This window comes from Galeopterus variegatus, unplaced genomic scaffold (genome assembly GCF_000696425.1).
Source record: "Galeopterus variegatus unplaced genomic scaffold, G_variegatus-3.0.2 Scaffold478, whole genome shotgun sequence".
In the NCBI taxonomy this organism is placed as follows: Eukaryota; Metazoa; Chordata; class Mammalia; order Dermoptera; family Cynocephalidae; genus Galeopterus; species Galeopterus variegatus.
Genome location: NW_007726589.1, coordinates 489619 through 506250, shown reverse-complemented (window position 1 = coordinate 506250; position 16632 = coordinate 489619). Strand labels below are relative to the sequence as shown.

General features: G+C 43.1%; 1 protein-coding gene across 1 annotated transcript; it reads left to right on the top strand.

Moving 5' to 3' along the window:
* Window positions 1-646: 646 nt before the first annotated feature.
* Window positions 647-5434, top strand: HSPA8 (heat shock 70kDa protein 8). The gene is made up of 9 exons (XM_008569218.1): window positions 647-748; window positions 1522-1731; window positions 2089-2294; window positions 2580-2732; window positions 2813-3368; window positions 3619-3821; window positions 4061-4259; window positions 4458-4690; window positions 5009-5434. The coding sequence occupies exons 2-9, from the start codon at window positions 1527-1529 to the stop codon at window positions 5192-5194; spliced, it is 1941 nt and encodes a 646-aa protein (XP_008567440.1). The 5' UTR covers window positions 647-748; window positions 1522-1526; the 3' UTR covers window positions 5195-5434.
* Window positions 5435-16632: the final 11198 nt, after the last annotated feature.

The window sequence follows — 16632 nt, the reverse complement described above, 5'->3', positions numbered from 1 at the left end:
TCGGGGTCAGCCCCAGCCCAAAGCTACGCTAGCTACCAAATGTGGGTATGCGGAACTCGGGAGGGCCTAGATAGCCCGTGCGGGGTGACGGAAAAGGATTGAGGACTCGGGTGGGGGAGGGGAGCAACAACCTTCGCGGCCATTTTGTCCTCGCTCCACTTCCGTCTTCTTTTCCTGGACTCCCCTCCCTGTCGACCCCACGCTCTTCCTCCTCTGATTCCGCGCGGGCCAAGATCGCGGCTAGCGCTGCTGTCGTTGGTTAGTTCCAGGTCGGCCCGCCCCTCTTTCACCTCCTCCTTCCGCTCCCTCCCGCCCGCGCAGGTGCGGGGCGCATGCGCAGAAGCGGAAGCTCCCCTCCCCCGCCTGGGGTGACTGAGGACTCCCGCGCGCGGGCTTTACTTTGTGGACTTCACCCTCCCTTTCCCCGGGGCCGTTCGGAGAGCGGGGGCGAGCATGAAAGTTCCAGAACGCTGCGGTGAGTGCGTCATCTCGAGGAGGGGCGGGACGGGGGCGGGAGGGGGCGAGCCTGAGAGTGGAGCAGGGTTCGTCATTGGAGCTTGTAGAGGTGGCCGGGCGCTCATTGGCCGAGGGGGCCATGACGGGCAGTGGGCAGGGGCGGGCCCCTTCTGGAAGGTTCTGAGACAGGGTATAAGAGACTGGGTGGCGGGCGGAAACCGGTCTCATTGAAGGCGGCGGCAGTTTGGGGGTTTGTGTGTGTTCCTCGCTAGCTGAACTGGGCATTCACAGGGTAAGATTTTTATCTTTCTTAAGCCTTAGTGGTTGGTCGGGGAAACTCGGAGAATTGCTGAGCGCTGTGCAGCCTGGGCCTCGGCCCAGTGGGCTTCTTGCAGTCTGAAGAGTTTGTAGCCATTTCGTTCGGGGGAGTGCACGGTGAGCATTCCATCCGGGTTAGGCAGCTTTATTGTTTAGGCTCGGTGGCAGCGGCCCTTGGCTGCGGGCGGCAGGGTCGAGAAGCGTGAAGAGAGGCCTAGGGCGGCGCCATCTCCACCCAGGCCCCGCTGCGACCCTTGAGATGGGGGAGGGGTGCGGCACCCGCCTTGGGGCCACGCGGGGAAGTGGACTCAGTGCCTTTCTTCTGCGCAGTTTCTTGCTTAAGCCAGTCTCATTTAGGTTTTTAGAGGAAACCGTCCTTGGCACGCACCCAACGTGGGTTGCTTCTTGGAGTCGTTAAAGAAACAGCCGTGTTGACTCCAGGAGCATAGGGTTCTGGCAAGGCGGGGAGAGGGCTCCACTCAGTTGACCACGTGCTCAGCAACATCGCAGACCCTCAGGATGGATGGTTCTCGGCCCGGGGCGGGCTCTGCTATGGTTGGCACGGTAACCCTGACTGCAGCATGACTTGCTGGGAACCTCCCACGTGGTTACCTCAGATGAGAGATACTAAGTGTGATGTATATATACACGTGTATAATATGGCTAGGTTTTTCTGTTCTACGTAGAAAACTCGTATTTCTAAGTGTTTTAATCAGCTTTTCAAACCACATGGTTTTTTCTCTTTAGCAACCATGTCTAAGGGACCTGCAGTTGGCATCGATCTTGGCACCACCTACTCATGTGTGGGTGTCTTCCAACATGGAAAAGTAGAGATAATTGCCAATGATCAGGGGAACCGAACCACCCCAAGCTATGTTGCCTTTACTGATACCGAACGATTGATCGGTGATGCTGCGAAGAATCAAGTTGCAATGAACCCCACCAACACAGTTTTTGGTAAGTCACTAATTACATATGCTTAAGGCGTGAACTTAAGAGGGTTAGGTGGCAAGAAATTTGAGGAACTGAATCTATCAAATGTGAGGCAGCCAAGAAAGCCCCGAGGAGTAAGGGAAACATTTTATAAGGGATTTACTGAGACTTGAGCGCTTATCTTTGAGTATTTATTCTATAACTGGGATAAAAACTGAGAGATGGGTTTCAGTGTTAGAAAATATATCTTGGTGAATTTTTGGTCCCCATGCCTTGGTTAAAGCTATTTACTACTATAAATCTTGTCATTTGAGTATTTATGGACTTTGGGTTTTATTGGAAAGGTGGGATATAATGAAACTTTGCGTTTGCGTTTTACAGATGCCAAGCGTCTGATTGGACGTAGGTTTGATGATGCTGTTGTCCAATCGGATATGAAGCATTGGCCTTTTGTGGTGGTGAATGATGCAGGCAGGCCCAAGGTCCAGGTAGAATACAAGGGAGAGACAAAAAGTTTCTATCCAGAGGAAGTGTCGTCAATGGTACTGACAAAGATGAAGGAAATTGCAGAAGCCTACCTTGGGAAGGTGAGATTAGTGCTCATTATGTGTGAGCCACCTAACCGGAGTCTGAATGCTAGTTCTTTGACCTGAATATTTCGGGATTTTAAGTGGCAAAGAAGTTTAACTATGCAGTAGTTTACAGTTGTTGGGGATGGTTTCCAACCATTTGTTTTTCATCAGAGTTAAAATGTACTAGTTGCTACAATTTTTAAGTGCACATCCAAATTGACAGTTTGATGTGGGACTGGAAGTTTTTTTGTGGACAGAGTGCAATAGTTACACCTTAATCTTTGTGTTTTCTGTTTCTAGACTGTTACCAATGCTGTGGTCACAGTGCCAGCTTACTTTAACGACTCTCAGCGCCAGGCTACCAAAGATGCTGGAACCATTGCTGGTCTCAACGTACTTAGGATTATCAATGAGCCAACTGCTGCTGCTATTGCTTATGGCTTAGACAAAAAGGTATGTACTATTTATCAAATTTGGACTATTTTAACATAAATTTGAGCCATCAGGAATTTACATGTTATTTTTAATGGCAGGTTGGAGCTGAAAGAAATGTGCTGATCTTTGACTTGGGCGGTGGCACTTTTGATGTGTCAATCCTCACTATTGAGGATGGAATCTTTGAGGTCAAATCTACAGCTGGAGACACCCACTTGGGTGGAGAAGATTTTGACAATCGAATGGTGAACCATTTTCTTGCTGAGTTCAAGCGCAAGCATAAGAAGGACATCAGTGAGAATAAGAGAGCTGTCCGACGCCTTCGTACTGCTTGTGAACGTGCTAAGCGTACTCTCTCTTCCAGCACACAGGCCAGTATTGAGATTGATTCTCTCTATGAAGGAATCGACTTCTATACCTCCATTACCCGTGCTCGGTTTGAAGAATTGAACGCTGACCTGTTCCGTGGCACCCTAGACCCAGTTGAGAAAGCCCTTCGGGATGCCAAACTGGACAAGTCTCAGATCCGTGATATTGTACTGGTGGGTGGTTCTACCCGTATCCCCAAGATTCAGAAGCTTCTACAAGACTTTTTCAATGGAAAAGAGCTAAATAAGAGCATCAACCCCGATGAGGCTGTTGCTTATGGTGCAGGTAAGAATCTTAGTTGAACAGATTTAACTCAGTGGGCTGCCTCTTTAAAGAGGTCTGAGCATGACTCGCTGTGATGAATGATTCTTAAACATTCGTAGTTTCCACCAAAAGCTTAGCTAATGATGGTGCAGCTTCCTTGGATGTCTGAGCGAATGAGATTTGTTAATGACGTGTGGAAGGGTGTGTTGGGCTTTACTAACTTTTTTTTTTTTTTTTTAAACTAGCTGTCCAGGCAGCCATTCTGGTGCAGCTGTCCAGGCAGCCATTCTATCTGGAGACAAATCTGAAAATGTTCAAGATTTGCTGCTCTTGGATGTCACTCCTCTTTCCCTTGGTATTGAAACTGCCGGTGGAGTCATGACTGTCCTCATCAAGCGTAATACTACCATTCCTACAAAGCAGACCCAGACCTTCACTACCTATTCTGACAACCAGCCTGGTGTGCTCATTCAGGTATGTTTCTGTGATGTCTTGCCTGGCCTGTTGAGGTCATACAAAACTTGGGGAAGTTTTGTCCCGCTATGATGATGGATTCCAAAACCATTCGTAGTTTCCACCAGAAATCTTGTGTTGGCAAGTTCCTTCCTTGGATGTCTGAGCGACTAATCTTCCCTAGTTGAGACTTGTGCAAGACTGGAACTAGCATAGAAACCTTAAGTCCACTGTTGTAACGTCTGCTGTTCCCTTCCAAGGTTTATGAAGGTGAGCGTGCCATGACCAAGGATAACAACCTGCTGGGCAAATTTGAACTCACAGGCATACCTCCTGCACCCCGTGGCGTTCCACAGATTGAAGTTACTTTTGATATTGATGCCAATGTCATTCTCAATGTCTCTGCTGTGGATAAGAGTACAGGAAAGGAGAACAAGATTACCATCACTAATGACAAGGGTAAGTAGGCACGCTTGGCACTACTATGTGGTCTTGATGAGGTGTTATAATGGTTTGTGTATTCCAGGTTTTACTGCCTAAGGGTATCGAGCCAAAATATTGTGCTCTTTAGTTAATTGCTAGTGGAGATAATAACAGGGAACTTAATTTTCAAATCTTTAAGAAAATTGCTTAAACTAAGATATTCTAATTTCGTAGGCCGTTTGAGCAAGGAAGACATTGAACGGATGGTCCAGGAAGCTGAAAAGTACAAAGCTGAAGATGAGAAGCAGAGAGACAAGGTGTCATCTAAGAACTCACTTGAATCCTATGCATTCAACATGAAGGCAACTGTTGAAGATGAGAAACTTCAAGGCAAGATCAACGATGAGGACAAACAGAAGATTCTTGATAAGTGTAATGAAATCATCAACTGGCTTGATAAGAATCAGGTTTGTAATTTATGTTAAATGGTGGGTGAGGGAATGTGTTTCGGCAAAACCTGAGCCAGATTGGTAGGTTCAAGGTCACAATGATGAATGGTCCAGACATTCGCGGTTTCCACCAGAATTCCAATGTGTTGGTAACTACCTTCCTTGGATGTCTGAGTGACCCAAAATTTTTGGATAGCCAGGACCTTGTTTAAATATGATAGCATGCTTCTGTGTTCTAATAGTCTATCCCACGTTTTGTGGCATTGGGTTGTATCAGGCTTAAAGAAGGTCCCAGCTGTTTGAAGAATGTAATGGTTTTTTTTTTTCCCCCTCCAGACTGCAGAGAAGGAAGAATTTGAACATCAGCAAAAAGAGCTGGAGAAAGTCTGCAACCCCATCATCACCAAGCTATACCAGAGTGCAGGAGGCATGCCAGGAGGAATGCCTGGTGGCTTCCCTGGCGGGGGAGCTCCTCCATCTGGTGGTGCTTCCTCGGGGCCCACCATTGAAGAGGTTGATTAAGCCAACCCAAGTATAGGCGTAGCATTGTTCCACAAAGTAAAACATTGATAAGACCCAAATTTGTAGCAAATTCTGTGGCAGTTCTAAAGTTGAGCTGCTATAGAAAATTACTGGGCATTCTCAATACTTGAATATGGAACATATGCACAAAGAAAGGAAGTAACATTGCACTTTATAAGTACTGTATTGTAAGTGGAAAATGCAATGTCTTAAATAAAATTGTATTTAAAATTGGCATCATACAGTTGTCTGACTCTAGTAGCTGGACAGGCCTTGGTGGAGGTGGTGAGACTAGTGTAATTCCAAGAACTTGGAAGTGCAGAGGTGGCCTTTTTCAAGTGGAGATTCAACAGTATGTCCTTACAAGCTTTTTGTTCTTTGGGTGGGGTTTTTCACTGTTCCTTGTTTCAGCTTGAGACAGGAGGGCTGCATGGTGACATCCCTGGCAGAGCTGGCTGTAAACATGGGTGAATCCATAAATGCACTTAGTTACTGCCCTGTAGGCCTCCATTTTTTGTGCTTAAAGCAAGGAAACGGTTGAGGATTTGTAAAGTTCATTCACAAGACCTAGTGGTAAACTTGCAATTCTGAACAGTGAATTGTGGCATTTTAAGGCTAGGCCTGCAGCAGAGTAGTGCAACTTCCCATTACGTACATAACTAATCTCCAATAATGATTGGTCTAGTTCATTTTTGTAAGCCACTGCTCATACATGACACTTTTTTTTTCCCCTCTTTATCAATATTACATTTGAGGTCTCCAGGGATTCATAATGCCATTCATGATCTCTATAACTTTTTTTTAAAGATGATGGGTAAGGGGATCTTAAACCTTGGGGTCAGCACCATGCTCTCCCAAGTGAGCTGACCAGACATCCTTATATAGGGATCCAAACCCGTGGCCTTGGTTTTATCAGCACCACACTCCCAAGTGAGGCACGGGTCGACCCTTTATTCATAAAGCAATATGATTCGGGAAAAGTCTAGCTTTGGGTGTACATTTGCATAGGGATTTCAAGTTTTGGTGAATGAGACCTGGACTACTGTAAAGGGTGAGCAAGTCCTTTCTCCATGTCTTCATTCATGTGGGATCTTGTGGGAATTGGTACAGCCTAGCCAATGGGAGTTTATATGTGGTGGTTATTGCAAATCTTGGAAGTGTTAGGTCTAAATGTCATCAGTGAAATTGAAATTCGGAGGGAAACAACACATTGCTGGATCTGTGTAATAGAAGTATGGGGGCTGGGGAGGTTGGGAATTAGCTTTGCTAGGCAATAGGTTGTGAGCAAGGATTTTTACGGATGAGGACATAGGCTCAGTAAGATTGAGTAACCTCAAAATACACTGACTGGTGCTGGGGACCCCATGAATTCAAGTTTCAGTAAACTTAGAACCTGTACTTGGCCCCCATATCATGGTGTAGTGAATTATAAAGCACTAAGTCATCATACAGTGTCTGGGATTCAGGCTTACTGGAAAAAATTTTTTTTAATGAAGGGAGTTTTGTAATCTACTCCCCAGCACACACATGCAATTAACATGCTTAATACTGTATTTTAGTCCCAATATTCCTCCCATAATTCCCCTTTGTTTAGGTTCACTGTTCCATTGGTTTTTTTCAGTACTTTTTAAATTTTCAATTGCAGACCTAACCTTTTGTAAGAAGACTGGAGAGAATCTGGAGAGTTGAGGATCCCAGTGACTTTGCTTTGTTGTATTTTGTTTTGAATTAGGTTCCTGCTGTGGGCTAGGCCCTGAATGAGGAAGTAGAAAAGCTGGTGAAGATGTTCTGGTCTTATAAATGCTTAACAGGGTAGCAGGAGAAACAAGTATGCAAGCTGAATTGGGGATAATTGCTAAGTGACATTAGAAAATGCAAAATGGCATAATTATTGTGGGAAAACCCTGGGAAGAAGTATGTTATTAGGGAAAGCTTATAGGAAGATGCAGAGAAGGTGACCAGAGGGCAGCAATATCTATCACTTCCCGTCTAGAGTTTGCAAATGGTGTTCACTTCTCTGACTTCACCTGATTCTCTCAGCCTCAAAGGATGCCCGGATGATCTGGCAGTGCATGCGTAAGTCTACATAGGATGGCAAAAACAATTTGCTTTTGCATGAATTATTTTAAGGAGGTATATGGTTGTAATGTAAGAGGGAGTGTCATGGCTAGGCTGGTTCTCTTTTTTTTCTGCACAGGGCACCACTGAATTGGGAAGAGGGGCAAAAAATTCCCTGTCTCATTCCCTATGTCCTGTTGAACTTGTTGATAACATGATTATGTTTTAAAATGTGTTTTTATTACTATGGCTATTAAGTTTTTAAACTATTTTAAGTAGTTATTAAACTTTTAAACTATTAAGGAAATAATTTTTGTCTTTAAAGCCACAGCAATAAATTACTACACTATGTGCTTAATATATATTTTAAAATGACAGTCTGTAAACAATCCTTTGCTCAAACAATATTTATCGTCTATAATTTTCCAGGCTCCAGACCTTCGTCGGAAAAGTGGCCTTTTGGATTTTGTAAAGGTGAGATGAAATGACTGGTGTGACATAAATAGGAAAAGTTAAGAACTTTTATTTCTGCGCAAAGGACTGCATACTGATGTAAGGATATCTTTGTCCACTAGATGGCAGTAGCTATTTATAAAACAACTAGAGGGTACCTGAGGAAGCTGCTGGAAGGTTTTGTTAGGGTTTGTGCTTTTTTTTTTTTGCTTGTTTCACAAATAGCTTAACTGGAAGCACGGCAAATGATGAAGGAGGTCAGCCCCAAATATCCACATTTATGTTCCAGGCAAAGCATTCCTAGCTGAGCAGGTGCCCTGCTGGGATGTGTGTAGCTTGAGTAGCAATCTCAGAGTACTTGGCAGGGGGGTGTGAGGGTAGAGGGGTAGGGAATACAGAGCTTTCAAACGTGGTGGTGGGGGGAAGAGAAAGAGAAAGCTGAGTGGGAACAGAATATAGTCTTTCCTGATCCACTCTTCCAGTTTAAGTTCCCATTTTATTTCTCTCATCCCCCTGAACTTCCACTTAGACTCATTGCACATGTGCAATGCTTGAATTCCCCACCAAGCTCACTCAAGTATGGAGGAACATCCACACGTGCCTATTTCCCAGTGTCTGGCACATAATCAGCACACAGTATTTGTCAAACAAATAAAGAATGAATAGAAAGAGATGGGGCAGGTATCCGAGAGGATAGTGGTAGAATGTGCTGCCTCTGGGCTTTTTAATTGGTCATGGTCATGGCCATGGTTCTTGGAGGGGTGGGAGGGTGGTTGGCTGGATGAACTCAGACTCCTTGCAGATCTCTGCTAGAATTGCTCCTTACAGGGTTGGGGAGCCAACATTAAAGTTTCATGAGATGAGAAGGAAATGATCAAGCCTGGAGCACCTTTGGGCAAATAAAAGTTGACCATAACACAACTGCCAAGATATTTGACCGAGATAAAGTTCCACCCGATGCCTTTAGATTGCCCCTGAGATCTGGGCAGTATGTGGAGTGAATGGGGTGAGCAGGGCTAGTCTTTTCAATATGAGAGGTCAGGCATGGTCTGCCTGGAGAAATGGGGCCTGTCCTAGGAAGATGGGCCAAAGTGCAAAATATTCAGAGGGTGCAGCCAGCCCCAGATCCCTAAGAAAGTGGCTACAAGTATTCTTGGCCTTGGATTAAGCAAGGGTTTTTTAGATAAGACACCAAAAGGACAATCAATACAAGAAAAAATGAATAAATTGTGCTTTATAAAAGTTAAAACCTTTCGTGCTTCAAAGGACACCCATCAAGAAAGTGAAAAAAGACAACCTACAGAATTGAAGAAAATATTTGCAAATCATATATCTGATAAGGGAGTGTTATCCAGAACATAGTTTTAAAAATCCTCTTTTAATTCAATAATAAAAACAATTCAATTTTTTAAATGGGAAAAAGATCTGAACAGACAGACATTTCTCCAAAGAAGATATACAAATAAGCACATGAAAAGATGCTCAACATCATTAACCACCAGTGAGATGTGACTCTGCACAGTGAGATAGAATTTCACACACACTAGGATGTCCGTAATCAAAAGGATGTCTATGATCAAGTTGGCAAGGATGTGGAGAAAATGGAACCCTCATACACTGCTGGTGGGAATGTGAAATGGTGCAGCTGCTTTGGAAAACAGTGTGTAAGTTCTGCAAAAAGTTAAAGATAGCTGCATATGTTCTGGGTCATAGAATATGACCCAGAAATTCCACTCCTAGGTATATACCCAAGAAAAATGAAAACATACATCCACACAAAACCTGTATATGTGTCCATACAACATTGTTCATAACAGCCAAAAAGTGTCAACAATCCTAATGTCAATTAACTGATGAATGGATAAACAAAAGGTGGTATATCCATACAATGGAATATTATTCAGCCATAAAAAGGAATGAAGTACTGATAACATGGTACAATGTGGATGATTCTTGAAAACATTACGGTGAGTGAAAGAAACCAGTTGGAAAAGACCACATATTGTACGATTCTACTTACATGAAATGTCCAGAATAGATTTTTTGGAACAGAAAGTCAATTGGTGTTTGCCTAGGGGCTGGGGGAAAGGAGGGTTGGGGAGAAATATGGAATGATAATTTGTATGGAATTTTGATGAAATTTTTCTAAATTGATTGTGGTGATGGTTGCGCAATTCTGTGAATATACTAAACATATTGAATTACACACTTTAAATGGATGAATTGTATGGTATGTGTTTTATATCTCAATAAAGCTGCTATATGTATCTAAGAAAAAAAGAAAAGAAAGAGGTATGGTGCTGGCTTCCCCCCACAAGCTGAGACAGAGAGAGAGAGAGAGGGAGAGGGAATCTTGCCATGGTAATCGGGAAGATGGAGGAGCAGGAACAAAAGAAATATGAGAAAAGATTCCTACTGTTAAAGAACTGAGTAATAATGGCTGTGCTGTTGATTTTTAATCTCTACATTTTCATCTGAGACATTGTGGACTCTAAAACCAAGTGGATACAGGTCTCACACTCAGGGGTTAAAAAAATTAGAACTCGGGGCCAGCCTGTGGCTCACTCGGGAGAGTGTGGTGCTGATAACACCAAGGCCCCGGGTTCGGATCCCATATAGGGATGGCCGGTTTGCTCACTGGCTGAGCGTGGTGCTGACAACACCAAGTCAAGGGTTAAGATCCCCTTACCGGTCATCTTTAAAAAAAAAAAAAATTAGAACTCAAAGAAAGCAGGCTACAAGCAAGTAACCACTTGAAAGGTTATTGTAAATCCTCACCAAAAGCTTTTTTATTTTTATTTTTTCCCCAGCAGCTGGCCGGTACAGGGATCCCAACCCTTGGCCTTGGTGTTATAACACCACGTTCTAACAAACTGAGCTAGCCGGCCAGCCCGTTTGTTTGTTGACTCAGTGTATCTCGTGTTTCTAACAGAGAACTGCTCTGCTGTGTTCAAGGTGTGTGATCTTAGGCAAATTATTCTTTCTGAAGCTCAGTATCCTTACCTGTGAAATGGGGGTTATGATACTCAGCCATTAGGTTTGTTATGAAGATGAAACAAGCCAGTACTTGTGGAGCATTTAGCTCTGCCTGACTCATCAAAGTGCTCAATAAATGGGGGCTATTATTATTAACTATTAATTAAATTATAATTATTGCTAATGTTACCTAAGGCGGCTGTAACAAAGTACCAAACACTGTGTGGCTTCAAATGACAGGGATTTATTGCCTCACAGTTGTGGAGCCTAGAAGTCTGAAATCAAGGTGTCGGCAGGGCTGTGCTCCCTCTGAAGGTGCAAGGCAGGGAGGGGTCCCCTGCCTCTCCCCTAGCTTCTGGTCACCTCTGATTTTCTTGTGTTACTCCAGTCACATGGCTGTCTTCTCCCTGCGTGCCTGCACACTGTCTTCTTTCTGTGTCTGTTTCTGTGTCCAAATTTCCCCTTTTTATAAAAACACCAGTCATACTAGATGACGGCCCACCGTAACGACCTCACTGTAACTTGATTACATCTGGAAAGACCTTATTTCCAAATAAGGAAGGTCACATTCTGAGGTCTGGGGGTTAAGACTTTAATGTATCTTTTTGGAGGGGGGGGGGAAGGAGAAGAAAACACAATTAACCTACAGCGATCACATTTCCTGTTATCTCTGAGAAGGAATCCCTTCCCAGCTTTTGCACAAAAACAGAAAGTAAGCCCCGGACCAAATCCAGATACCTGTTCTATAGTGGGACCAACAAAAAGGCCTTTGGATTGCAGTCTCTTTCCCTGATTCTGCTGTCACAGCCAGCCTCCAGCTGTAGGTCGTGTTTCTCTCTGTCCTTCATCGTCCCTCTGGATTCCCAAACAAGGCCTAATTCTATTATTTCCAGTGATTTCCCCGTGGGCAGCAGTTTATTTCTGTCATCAAATCTCTGATGAAATCTTTAGCCATGAAATGTTTAGTCCAATCCCAACAAATCGTGTATAGTGTTAACATGTCACAAGCTGCCGGCGGCCTGCATTATGTGGTAATTTGGAAGCGAGAGAAGTGATAATATAGGGCCGGGCTTCTTTTGTGAGCTCGCATTAATGCTGTAGCTGGTGATGTCAATTGACAGCCCATCGATTTGGGCTAATAGTGCATGGAGGGGGCAGAATTGGGGCAAGGTAGGGAATAAAGGATATTGACAGCCAGTCGCCAGGATCCCGGCAGCTTTTAATCTATTATTGTCCTCTTTTAATGCAGCTTTCCTGTCAACTGCATTTACTTCCACCAGCTCTGCCTGCTGCGCTGAGCTGTGAAGCCAGTGGGATGCCACCCCCAGAGTGACTCAAAGTTCCCCAGTATTGATTCTTTGATGCTCTGGGGTGTGAATTATAATTATTTCATTAAGCTCTTTAATGGGTATCAACCACGAACCTTCCCCAGCCCAGGCTGGGGAGGCCAGGGCGAGGTCCGCATCAGTAATCTGTGTTCATCTCGTTGCCACCAATTGTCTTACTCTCGACCCTTATTTTTTTTCCTCCTATTATCACGTCTATGGTTTTAGTGGGAAGCTGGTCGATCTACTCCTAGAGAGGAACTGGGCAGAGGAGTTGGCTGATTTGGGGAGACTGGAGGGGAGGCCATGGTTGAGCAGATTGCAGTAGTGGTGGCTATTCACGCTAAGGGACTAGCTAATCACTCTGTCAGATCTGCTTCTCCCAGCTCCAGTTTGTCTGTGCAGGGAGGTAGGTGACACAGGAGACCTCAGGACAAAGCGAGAGATCTTGCAGCTGCTTCCTTGTGTGGCTTTGAGTTCTATCATAAATCAGGAATATTCTACTCCCACACTTAAGTCATTCATTACCCTTGCTAGGGTGCTGTGGATACAAAGGAGTTCAAAACACTGCCTCATGCCCTCAAGGAACTTCAACTCAAGTAAGGGGGAAAAGGATGAACAGATAAAGAGGTAGCAACAAGACATTAATGAGCACTAAGAAAGGGAGTTATGGCACACATGGAAGGGGCACTTGCCCCAGGCTTGGGGATCCAGGAGGGCTTCCTGAAAGGCCAGATACCTGAGCTGAGCCCGAAGAATGAGTGGGAGATGTGCAGAGGAAAGAGAGCAAGGGCATGCTAGTCAGTAAACAGCATGTTCCAAAGGCCTGGAAGTGAAGCAGAAGGCACGTGAGATCTTTGAGACCAAATCCAGCTGAATAAGGCTCATGCTGTGTATGACGAAAAGTGCCCCCTCTTTCCAGGTTTCTTGTCCTCTAACGCATCTCCCATCGCTGATAAATCAACTCAATTTCTACAAAAAAAAAAAAGGCTGTTTTACTTATAAGTCTTCTTTATGTTCTACGAGCAATATTTTATAGTTTAAAATGGTACAATCTTGCATGTCTTTTATTTTTATTTATTTATTTTTTAAAAAAGATGATGGGTAACGGGATCTTTACCCTTGGCTTGGTGTTGTCAGCACCACACTCAGCCAGTGGGCCAACCAGCCATCCCTATATAGGATCTGAACCTGTGGCCTTCGTGTTATCAGCACCACACTCTCCCGAGTGAGCCACGGGCCGGCCTTTGCATGTCTTAAAAAATTTGTTTCTAATTACATATTGTTTTTGATACTATTATAAATGGAGTTGTTTTTGAATTTCATTTTCCACTTATTTATTCCTACTATATAGAAATACAATTGAATTTAAATATTGGCCATGTATTGTATAATCTTGCTAAATTCACTTACTAATCCTAATACAGGCACACCTCAGAGACATTGCAGGTTTGGTTCCAGAGCACAGCAATAAAGCTTATATTGAAATAAAGCAAGTGACACAAATTTTTTGGTTTCTAGTATATATAAAAGTTATTTTTACACTATCCTGTAGTTTATTAAGTGTGCAATAGAACTATGTCTAACAAATATATAAAAACTTAATTAAAAACTTTGTTGCTCGGAGCCAGCCCGTGGCTCACTCAGGAGAGTGTGGTGCTGATAACACCAAGGCCACGGGTTTGGATCCCTCTATAGGGATGGCTGGTTAGCTCACTTGGAAGAGCATGGTGCTGACAACACCAAGTCGAGGGTTAAGATCCCCTAACCGGTCATCTTTAAAAAAAAAACAAAAAAACCAAAAATCTTTGTTGCTAAAAATGCTAACAAATCATCTGAGCCTTCTGTGAGTTATAATCTTTTTTGCTGGTGAAGGCTCTGTTTGCTGAAGGCTGGGGTGGCTATGGAAATTTGTTAAAATAAGACAACAATAAAGTTCACCTTATCGATTGACTCTTTTACAAGAGATTTCTCTGCAGCATGCAATGATATTTTATAGCATTTTATCCACAGTAGAATTTCTTTCAAAATTGGAGTCAATCCTTCAAACCCTGCCACTGCTTTATCAACTAAGTTTATGTAATGTTCTAAATCCTTTGTTGTCATTTCAATAATGTTCACAGCATCTTCACCAGGAGTAAATTCCATCTCAAGGAACCACTTTCTTTGCTAATTCACAAGAAACAAATACTCATCCATTAAAGTTTTGTCATGAGATGGGAGCAATTCAGAATTCAGTCACACCTTCAGGCTCCAATTTTTTTTTTTTTTTTTTTTTTTTTTTGGCAAATGAGGAATAGCCAGTTGGTGGAGCAGTCGGAACACACACATTTATTGATTAAGTTTGCCATCTTATGTGAGTGCAATTTGTGGCAACCCCCCCAAAATTACAACAGTTTAACAACAAAGATCACTGATCACAGATCACTATAGCAGATATAATAATAACGAAAAGTTAAAAATATTGTGAGAATTACCAAAATGAGACCCAAAGTGAGCATGTGTTGGAAAAATGATGCCAAGAGACTTCCTCAACACGATGTTGCTGCAAACCTTTAATTTATAAAAAATGCAATATCTGCAAAGCTCAGTAAAGTGAAGTGAGACAAAAAGAGGCACACCTGCAGTTGTTTTGTGGAGTTCTTTAAGATTTTTCCATAAGCAGTCATGTCATTTTTGAATGAAAATGGTTTATTTCTTCCCTTCCAGTCTGTATTCCTTTTATTTCTTTTTCTTTCCTTATGCTTTGGCTAGGACCACCAATAAAATGTTGAATAGAAAGGTGAGAGTGGTCATCCTTGCCTTGTTTTCAATGTTAGAAGGAAAGCATTTAATATTTCACCATCAAGTATGATGTTACCTTTGGGTTTTTCATAGATGCCCTTTAACAAATCGGACTTTGGGATGATGCTGTGTTGAGTGTGGCAACCTATCCATGACAAAAGTGCCAGCAGAGACCAGAGTGGAGGAAGAAGACAAATGCAAGTAAACATAGGAGTTCACCATTTAAAGGAAATGAGCAAAATGGAAGTAGCGAGAAGTGTTACAAGATGTGTCTATCAGAGACAGTCTGGGGAAAATGGAGATTGGGATGAGGGAGAATAAAATCCACAGGATGGGATTTGTGGGCCTGGAATGGCTTCCTTCGTCCTCTCCACCTAGTGATCTAAGCACTTTTCAAAAGCCAGCTGAAATCTCCCTCTCTGGAACTCTCCTCCCCCACTCAGTGTTCTCTATACACTTTGCACAGTTAGTGTAGCACTTTTCAAACATTTTGGAGATCATTGTGTGCTTGGCTGTCTCCAGCACAGGAGAGGGAGATCCTTGGAGGTAGGGACTGTGTCTTTATTTTCATATATTCCCCTCCCCTAGGCCCTGTCTCTTTGGGAATCACGGAGCAGACTCAGAGCTCTGGGTTCTGGGTACCATATTCTACCAGTTGCGCAAATCCCAGCAAGTTTTCCCTTTGCAATGTCTTTCTTTAAAATATAAGGGTTCGGATCCCCATACTTGCCGGCCACAAAAACAAAATAATAAAAATAAATAAATAAATAAAATAATATCATTCTCTGCCAAGAACTTGTACCACAGTTGTTCCTTACTCTTCAGAAACTCAGTTTTCTCATCTGTAAAAAAAGAATAATAATAGCTATCTTAGAGGTAGTTGCCATCTGGTTTTTTTGTTGATTAGGCACCCAGGGCATATTTGTTGACTAAAGAGACAGTTTTGTATTGGAATAGAAATGTGGCCTAGAGATGCACAAAGGGGCAATCTTGCAAGACCCTTGATACGAGGTGGGTAAACTTGGGCAGAAATCTGATTAGCTCAATTCTACCAGGTTTTAGAAAGTGTATCCTCTAATTCAGTGGGGTTCCCCAAAGAAACAGAACCAACAGGATAGATAGATAGATAGAGATTTATTTTGAGGAATTGGCTCACATGATTATGGAGGCTGAGAAGTTCAACAATCTGCTGATGCCTGCAAGGTGCAGACTTAGGAAAGCTGATGGTATAATTCAGTCCAAAGGCCTGAGAACCAGGGAAGCCAACTGTGTAATTCCTAGCCTGAGGGCAGGAAAAGACCAATGTTTCAGCTCAAGCAGTCAGGCAGAAGAAAGATAAAATTCTCCCTTCTCCCACCTTTTGTTCTATTCATGTCCTCAAAAGATTGGATGATGCCTACCACATTGGAGGCTGGGAGGCAATCTGCCTTACTCAGTCCACCAATTCGAATGCTAATCTTATCCAGAAACAACCTCACAGACACATCCAGAAATAATGTTAAGCCAAATAGCTGGGCACCCCATGACCCAGTCAAGTTGACACAATAAACTACACAGCCCTATCAGAGTTTGAACCTTTTTTTTTTGGCAGCTGGCTAGTGTGGGAAACTGAACCCTTGACCTTGGTGTTACAAGGCTGTTCTCTAACCAACTGAGCTAACCAGCCAGCTGCTTGAACCTCCTTTTTATAGCAAATATTTTGACCTATTTACGAGTCTGGTATGAAATTCATAGATTAACCTATAGTCATTTCCAAAATATTCCATATAATTTTTTAATTATTAATCTGGAAGAGAATTACAGAAAAACAACTTGCAATAAAATAATGTGTGTTTTAAAATT

Bases quoted from the DNA above. Each gene is read 5' to 3' on its own strand.
- HSPA8 (XM_008569218.1), top strand. From the start codon at position 1,527: ATGTCTAAGGGACCTGCAGTTGGCATCGATCTTGGCACCACCTACTCA. The intron at 1,732-2,088 runs GTAAGTCACTAA...TGCGTTTTACAG, and splicing joins CCCCACCAACACAGTTTTTG to ATGCCAAGCGTCTGATTGGA. The intron at 4,260-4,457 runs GTAAGTAGGCAC...CTAATTTCGTAG, and splicing joins TACCATCACTAATGACAAGG to GCCGTTTGAGCAAGGAAGAC.